Below are 9,090 nucleotides of genomic sequence, written 5' to 3'. Positions count from 1 at the left end.
GCCTCCTGATGCAGTTGCATGTTTGCAAGGGCGGAATTGCAAATCTGCTTGCGTGCAGCTTTGCAATTTCGTCCAGTACTGAATCACCCCAGAATAAGAAAGAGCACATAACAGTGCATCTTAGTAAAACCATGCTGCACTGCAGGTGGGGCAGATATAAAATGTGCAGAGAGATTTAAATTTGGGAGGAGAGTGTCCAAACTAAAATCTAAATTGCAATGTAAAAAGTCCAACATTTGTTGGCTACATGCAAAAGCAGCCAGTATTTACCCTACATGTAAAAAAAAGTATATGTATTTGCACCCCTTTCATTGCAACATGGTTTGTTCAGGTACACAGTTACTTGCTCTATTACCCCACTCCAGGGCTGGACTGGGACTAAAAATAGGCCCTGGCATTTAAAGAGCAAACAGGCCCAACTCGCGACAGCATCTGGCTCCTGGCATAGACTCCTCCCCTTACTATTCCTGGCCCCTCCCACTTCTTAGTCTATGCTCTTACAAATATAATTAATATTAGAACAACATACAAGTACACATCATTCTCTATTTTAAAAATGTAATACCTACAACAGAGCTCGTCCGGCAGGGGATTCAAACATGCGCCATAGTCAGACGTTACTGGTGTAGGTCACAAACAAAGAAAAGAGAAGGCATTTTAGTAAATGACCAATCCCTAGCTTAGTAGTTGTACAGGATTAGATAGTGTTCACTGTAGGAATTGTTTAGGGCAGAGTTGCTGAACGCAGAAGACACATCTGTGCACACCAAAGCAGAGCTGTAACTACAAAAGAGCGTTTGTGCCGCAATCCACAGGTGAACCAGGGAGAGCGTATGCCGCAAAAAAATCCAGGTGTGGTCTTGCTGGGAAGGTGTGTAACCACATAGTAGTACCCCCAATTCAAATTATGCCACACAGTAGTGACTCTTAGTCATATTATTATTATCCTCTATTTCTATGGCACCATAAGTGTTCCGCAGCGCCTTATAAACTACATAAACAAATAAGTGAACAAGAAACCAGTGACTTACAGTACAATACAGGACAAGTTTATGCTGCATTAGCGATCATAGCGCTCAAAATAAGCAGCAGTGAGTCAGCAATCAATTGTTAGAGCTCTTTTGAGGAGTAAGAAGTAAAAGAAAGTATAAGGAGAAGCTCATGAGGGAAGAGGGCCCTGCTCGTGAGATCATACAATCTAAATAAATTACTCCACACAGTAGTGCCCCTTCATTACATTATACTGCACAGTAGTGTCCCTTATTCATATTAAGTCACACAGTAGTGTACCTTTTTCACTTTATGTCACACGGTATGGTCCCTTTTTCACGTTGCGTCACACAGTAGTGGCCATTAGTCATGTTATGTCACAATGTGGTGTCCTTTAGTCACATTACACCACACGGTAGTGTCCCTTCATCACACTACACTGCACAGTAGTGTCCCTTTTCACATTACATCACACAGTAGTGTCCCTTATTCACACTACACCACACAGTAGAGCCCATTCACATTATGCCACCCAGAGCCCATTCACTTTATGCCACACAGTAGTAGTGCCCCTTATAAATTGTGCCACGCAGTAGTAGTGCCCCTTATACATTTTGCTACACAGTAATTCCCCTTATACATTATGACACACACAATAATGCTTCTTATAACACATTATGCCACTCACAGCAATATCGTGGCATCTGCAGATGGCGTCTGTCAGCAGATCATGAGGTGTCCGAAGATGGCATTCAGTCCATCCAGTCAGCTTCTCGTCTACCCTTGCCACGCTTTTCATCCATCGGCCAGCCGTGTCATGACACCACCGCAGCCGCATGTGACACTCCAGTGACTCCACCATGTCCTCAGCATGGTGTCGCCGGGCAATCCTACTGGCAGCTCACAGGAGCTGTCAAAATGTCATCCAGCCATTCCTCCCAGGTTACTCTCGGGCCCGACCCCACTGTGCAACTCATACCCGGCCATGTCACTAAGTAATGACGTGGCCAAGGGCCGGATTAAGACTTGTGGGGGCCCCATCAATAAAATTGCCAGGGAGAAGAAAGGGGGAAAGGAGAGAGACAGAGAGTGTGAGGGAGGGGAGATAGAGAGAGAGAGAGAAGGAGGGACAGGGAAATAGAGAGAGAGGGACAGGGAGTGAGATACATAGCGGCCTATTCATCATCACTTAATTTTTACAAAAGCAGAGGAAAATGAACATTTTCACCTGCAATTGTAGAAATTAGGTTTTTAGGCCATTCATCAAGAAGGTAAAGCAGTAGATTTTACAGATATCTCCTGTTTACCTTCCTCTCTCAGAATGGCCTGCTGTCCCCATACACTCTTGTGCGCATATGTGGCCCGTTGGTCACATATGCGCACTTGTCTCCTCTGAAAGGAACAGTGAAACACTTTGGGGAGACAGCTGATTTTCGGATCAGCTGTCTCCGGCTGGAGCAATGATGAGTTGCTCCGACGCTCGCGTAGCGTTAGAATGTTAATTATCAGGGTCCATTCAGACTCCGCTAATTAACATCAAATAGACCTCTAAGAGAGGGAAAGGGTGAGGGAGAGAGAGACAGGGAGGGCAAGAGAGAGAGGGAGGAAGGGACAGGGAGGGAGAGAGGGTAATGGTGCGTACACACGTTGCGATTTAAATGAACGATTTGAACGATAACGATATCGTTACCGTAATCTTTAAAACTGTTCTTTTAAATGGTCCCTAACAACTTACCGTCAACCAGCGATGCGCGGCCACATATGGACGATAGCGATATCGTCCATCGGGCGTGCATGCCGGTCAACTTGCTTGATTTAGAGCAAGTTACTATAGGAACCAGCGATAGATGACGGTAGATCGCTATAGTAGTCGGTAAGTTGGTGGTGTGCTGGATGATCGATACTGATCATCCAGCATACAGGGAGGGTGCATAACGATCTGCTAGCGATATTGTATCGCTGGTAGATAGCTACGTGTGTACGGACCATAAGAGAGGGAGGAGAAAGTGAGAGACAGAGAGGGGAATTCAATTGCAGGCGAAGGGTGTGAATTGCCGTTGCCACGGCGTTTAAACGCCGGCAACGGCAGCTCTTCTTGCGCCCTTCACACGGTCAACCCAATGCCCGAAAGTGCTCGTTACCCTATGGGGTAGCGAACACTTTTGAGCAAAATCCCGCTGCCGTAAAGTGCTGCAGCTGCCGCACAGATTCGACCAGGTGAATGTATTCGCTCTTACTTGAATTCCCCTCAGAGAGTGAGATAAAGGAGGATAGGGGGTGGGGGAAGTGAGGGGGACAGGAGTAGTGGACAGAGAGAGAAGTGGAGGGAGTGAGGAACAGAGAGAATTGAGAGGAAAGGAGTGTGTGCACGCTCTCTAGGAAGCACACTTACCTCAGGTACCAGCTTTCTATAGGGGACGGGCACTTCGCGGCATAAGGCCCCGCCCCTACTCACCCGTGAATCACGGCATTAGTTAATCAAAGGGGGCGGGGCTTCCTAAGAGCCGCGATCATCATTTTGTTCCTGCTGCCGGGAGGCGGGAGCCAGTCAGGGGGCGTGCCTATGATTCGGCCCTGACGTGGCCGCACATAGCAACAGAGGAAGCAGGGCTGCTGGGCTGACAGCCCTGCTTTCTCACTAACATCCACATGCCCGGGTGGACGCTGCCTGAGAGGGGCTTGGCACCGGCCGTGTCATGACGTCATTACGCAATGACGCGGCCGCGCATTACAGAAGAATGGCGCCGCCCGGGAGGTTGTTCTCCCGGGTAAGCCTGCACTACGTCAAACTGGCCCTTGTGGCCATCGGCCCTTCTGGCATTTGCCAGAAGGGCCCGATGGCCAGTCCGGCCCTGCCCCACTCTATTTACTTACACTCGCCCCCTACTTCCCCTAACTCTCCTTTCTTATAGGGTAACCCTCCCCACCCCGCACCCTAATCCTCCCCCTTAGTGCCTAAACATAAGTCTCCCCACTTAGTGCCTAACCCCAACCCCCCAAAAACCTAACCCTGCTACGCTGCCTAAACCTAACACTCCCCTTTGACTCCTATGTTAAATCTCGTGTTGGGCTTCCCCCATCGGGATTTAGAACCGCGGCATCCCGGCCGCCTGTCTGCTAACTACAGCCATGGCCACAAGTATTGGTTGTCACAAAGGTTGTTGCTTCAGTGTTGTTAGACCTTTTTGTCAGATGTTACTATGGTATACTGAAGGAAAATTACAAGCATTTCATAAGTGTCAAAAGCTTTTATTGACAATTGCATTAAGTTTATGCAAAGAGTCAATATTTGCAGTGTTGACCCTTCTTTTTCAAGACCTCTGCAGTTTGTCAGAATTTGTGCGTTTTTGTTTGTCCACCCACCTCTTGAGGATTTACCACAAGTTCTCAATGGGATTAAGGTCTGGGGAGTTCCCTGGCCATGGACTAAAAATGTTGATATTTTTGTTCCCCGAGCCACTTAGTTACCACTTTTGCCTTATGGCAAGATGTTCCATCATGCTGGAAAAGGCATTGTTTGTCACCACACTGTTCTTGGACAGTTGGGAGAAGTTGCTCTTGGAAGATGTTTTGGTACCATTCTTTATTCATCCTTCGTGATTTTTTTTTTTTGTCAAATTTATTTATTGAAAATTTTCAATAATATAAAGAGCAAACCAAAAAAAACATAAAAGTGATCATGCAAATCACAGAAACACAATGAAAATCAAAACATCATGGGGTTCAGTAACATTAATAAGGAATATAGGTTAACCAATTGGCAATATGTTTCACTAGTGAATGAACGAGAGTAATTGCAATTCTAGGTACATACTGGCGTTATTAAATGGAGGGATGTACTGCATCCAAAATGCGATATGTAGCACATCCCGCCCTCTGCCTTTTATAAACAAATACTATGTGCATATTATGTAATCAGCTATTACTATAACCATTGTTTTATATTCATACTTTATTGCCATATAAGGTATATATTTATGACTTATGTCACTTTTCTTATACAGCAACAGTTATGTCCAGAAGCCACAACAACATCACAGACAAACAGTGTGAACGTGCAATAATCATTTCCATTGAAGCTATTTGAAAGCTTAATTAAGTAATCATGATCTGTAATATGATCCGGTCCATTCCGAAACTGGGAAAGGATGAAAAGTATCACGTCTTCATCAGCTACAGTAGTGGAGACTCTATCTGGGTGTCTGGTCTTATGCATAAGCTGGAGGAAACTTTTCCCAGTCTGAAAATCTGCTATCACGAGAGGGACTTTGTCCCAGGGAAGACGATAATAGAGAATATGGTTGACAGCATCCAGAGCAGCAAAAAGACCTTGGTGGTGCTGAGTCCAGACTTTGTACGCAGCCGTTGGTGCCTCTTTGAGGCAAATCTTTCAATGTTCCAGGACTGCCTGACACACAAAGCCATTGTCCCCATCATGCTGAAACCATGTCCTGTGCCTCTTCATTTCAGCCATTTGACTTACCTTGAAGCTGAAGATGAGCAGTTCTTTGATAGACTGTGCCAAGTGCTTCTTAGCAATAATTATCAAATGCTTCCTTCTAAGTTAGTCCATTATCAGCCATCATATTTATACAATGGAAAGACCATTCTTACTTTGCCTGCTGTCAATGAGAGCAGTGAATGGTGGCAGCCTGGTATCTTTTCTTCTGCTCCTGTGCCCGATTCCCTGAGGGCGGTCTTGGATGACTCCAGGATTTATAAGGAAGCTATGGAGTTAATTAATGATATTCCAATTTCTCGTTCCTGCTTACGTTTTATGATCTGCAAAGTAATATTGTTTATTTTATTATTAATTTTATTCTTTATACAAATAATAAATTATATAGCAAGTATAATTTATGGTTTGCATTTTGCAACATTTATGCCCTTTATAATGGTAAGTGCATTGCTGATACCAACAATAATGATCAAAATGTTATACTGGAAGACAGCTGAGGCCAAGAGAGTCACTAAGAGAATGGTTGTGAAAACAAGTCAGGCAAACCTGATCTTCAACAAATCTGCTGTTCTGGCTGGTTGTCCTTCCAAAGCCCATATATACTTTGTCTATGTATCCTTATCCCAATGCATGGAGACATTTTATGCCTCATTTGGTCATGGTGGTGCATTGGCCACAGAAATGTGGGAGAAGGCCATTGTCCTTTATTCTTCTGATTATGCCTGTTGCTTAGCAAAGAAATATTTCCCCTTCAGTTGTACGACTCCACCTGGACACCTGGAAGATGGGATCTGCTTCTGTCAGTATGTCGCCACACTACTACAGATGGAAAAATTATGAATACACTCATTATACTGTGCATGCAGTGCTTTTTTCTGTGAAAATAGGTGTTGGTAGTCACCTAAAGTTGGAAGTTGAAACAAGATATACAAGGGTTTTTAAAAAAGTAATGCCTAGTGCTCACAACTCAAATTTTATTATAGATACAGATTTGAAAATTTGCAGTAAAATACTTTGAAGTCTTAGTAACAGAATGACTCTACTCAAAAAAATCACCATCTGCCCTCAAACATTTTCTCCACCTCTCAACCCAAGCTGTGAAGCAACTTTGGAAAAATTCCAGTGGTTGGTGTTTACCCAAGAACGTATGGCATTTTTAACTCCCTCTATGGGGCATATTCAATTAGCCGCGGGGTTTACCCCGCGGCTAATTGTCGCGCTGGTGGTAATTCAATAAGCGGGATTCCACGCGCGGGTGTCCACGAGACCCCGTGCGCGACTCCCCGCTGACGGGCTTTACCTCGCACCTCATGTAGGTGCGAGATAACAGCTGCACGAAGCCGCCCTTCTCGGCCTCGCACGCGTCAGAAAAACACACTGTTTCGGCACTTCTCGCGGAAACAGTGTGTTTCCGCGAGCGAGGGCTCATTTACCGGCGCGGGGAAAAAGCTATTTTATTGAATAGCTTAGCCCCGCGCAGCGGGACATTCGAGCCTCAATTACTCGCGGGAGAAGTCCCGCGGGTAATTGAATATGCCCCTATGTCTTCAAAATGTTGACCACGGAGACAGTATTTGAGAGGGCCAAACAGATGAAAGTCAAAAGAGGCCAAATCAGGACTGTATGGTGGATGTCGAATTATTGCCCACCCCATTTTGGCAATGACCGTAGATGTTGCCATCAAAGTGTGATGTCTGGCATTGTTGATGTGTAAGATGACATTTGACAGTGGAATTGTTGACCTTTTTTTGCAGATGGCTTCTTAAGTGTAATAATGTATTGATCACTGTTGATTGATTGTTTTTTTTTCCAAGTAATCGATGAGAATAACGCCTCGGCAATCCCAGAAGAATGTGGCCATAACTTTGTTTACGGATCGTTGTGGATCGCTGTGATTTAAACTTTTTTGGCCTAGGTGAACTTGGGTGTTTCCATTGCTTTGATTGGGCCTTTGTTTCTGGGTCATAAAGGAATACCCAAGTCTCATCTCCTGCAATGACATTTTCCAAAAACATCTCAGGGTTGGCTTCAAGGTTGGTCAAAAGGTCATTGCACACTTCCACCCTCTGGGCCTTATGATCCCTGGTTAATTGCTTTGGAACCCATTTAGCACACACTTTACGATATCCCAAATAATTAATATAGTGTTTCTACAGTGCCATGGCTACATTCAAGTTCATCACTGATATCTCTGATGATCACACGACGGTCTTTCTGATTCATGGCAACGACTTTGTGTCGGTTCTGTGCTGTCACTGCAGTTGATGGTCTGCCACCACGAGGTTTGTCGCACACGGACTATTATCCCTATTGAAAACGCTTCATCCACCTTCTGACATTGCTATAGTCAATTGTACGCTCACCATACACTTTTTCAGTCTTCTGCGGATATCTGTAGCACTGCAGCCTTCTTTTTCCAGAAATTCAATGACGGCTCTTTGTTTCATCTTGGATTCCATGGTATTTCTTGGACTACCTAAACAAAACTACATATATAGTTAGCAGACATATTAAACTACAAACTGACAAAGTTTCAAATAAATGTTGCATATTATTTCAGAGTTATGAGCATTTAGGTATTACTTTTTGAACAACCCTCGTATATATAGCAGCTTTCATGCTCTGGATAAGAGTGCAAATATTTATTTGATCCATTTCTGAAATGATTTGAATGATTTTTTTCCTGTTTCAGGAACTAGTTATTATAATTATAAGTTATAAGGCCAAACAAAAAGAAAGTGCCGGGACTGTCACTGCATAGTGCTGAGTACCCCCACAAAAAAGCCGCTATGTGCTTGCATGCTGAATGTATTTATTACCGTTATGGACTGGATCAAATACATTACTGTCAATTTATTTTACATTTGATTAATTTAATGGAGACAGGAAAACACAGACTGTTTAGAAGACCTAGAGATGAGAAGGCAGAAGGAATTATTAGTGAAAGAGGAAATAAATCACATTGGTATAAGAAGGGAAATTGAGAGAGTCAGAGAGACAGACCTGAGCATAGTGCAGTTGTAAGATTAGAGTATGGTAATTATTTGTTTAAAGGGTAGAGAATGATTGGTTCATATTTCAAGAACTGGTTTACTCACAACCTTTTCCGGCAAGTGCAAACTTTTACTCATCTTCCAGACACTGATTCTTCTAATGTCAGTACTGTAGGTTGTGAGTATTTCATGTACAGTGTATGTCATACTGTGTTTTCAGATTCACTTTATATACCAACTTATGTCCTGATTCAGAGATGGACGCTAATGCAATCGCAGCTGCGATTTCATACGCAACACAGCAGCAAAAATATGCTAATATTACCAAATATCACCCGAGCATAAAGACGCCCACTGCTGTCTACTTACCTGTGTGTGACGAAGCATACCTGCGTAAATATCGGTAACATCGACACACATCGGCGGCCATCTTACCCTTGCAGAAGGTCACACGCAGAGCTGCGTATGCACACGCAGTGGCTAATTTATGCACACTCATGTAACAGTTATTAAACAGACAGACACGTCTGCATTTTTCTGACCATACCCCGTTACCACCCTCAAACGCTGACAACCTGCCAGTCGCTTTGTGATGGGATCCCCTGTGCGTCCGTAATCGAAATGCGATCACTGCGCACACACTTATTT

At 44.0% G+C, this 9,090-nt stretch overlaps 1 protein-coding gene across 1 annotated transcript; it reads left to right on the top strand.

Moving 5' to 3' along the window:
• Nucleotides 1-5,037: 5,037 nt before the first annotated feature.
• LOC148521569 (uncharacterized) lies at nt 5,038-6,289 on the top strand. The gene has a single exon (XM_088474997.1). The coding sequence runs from the start codon at nt 5,096-5,098 to the stop codon at nt 6,287-6,289; it is 1,194 nt and encodes a 397-aa protein (XP_088331123.1). The 5' UTR covers nt 5,038-5,095.
• The last annotated feature ends 2,801 nt before the right edge of the window (nt 6,290-9,090 follow it).

Source organism: Taudactylus pleione, unplaced genomic scaffold, assembly GCF_031769625.1.
Source record: "Taudactylus pleione unplaced genomic scaffold, aTauple2 ptg000157l, whole genome shotgun sequence".
Taxonomy (NCBI): domain Eukaryota; kingdom Metazoa; phylum Chordata; class Amphibia; order Anura; family Myobatrachidae; genus Taudactylus; species Taudactylus pleione.
The sequence above is the reverse complement of the archived record's forward strand: the minus strand, read 5'-3'. Positions and strand labels throughout refer to the sequence as shown.

Bases quoted from the DNA above. Each gene is read 5' to 3' on its own strand.
- LOC148521569 (XM_088474997.1), top strand. From the start codon at position 5,096: ATGATCTGTAATATGATCCGGTCCATTCCGAAACTGGGAAAGGATGAA.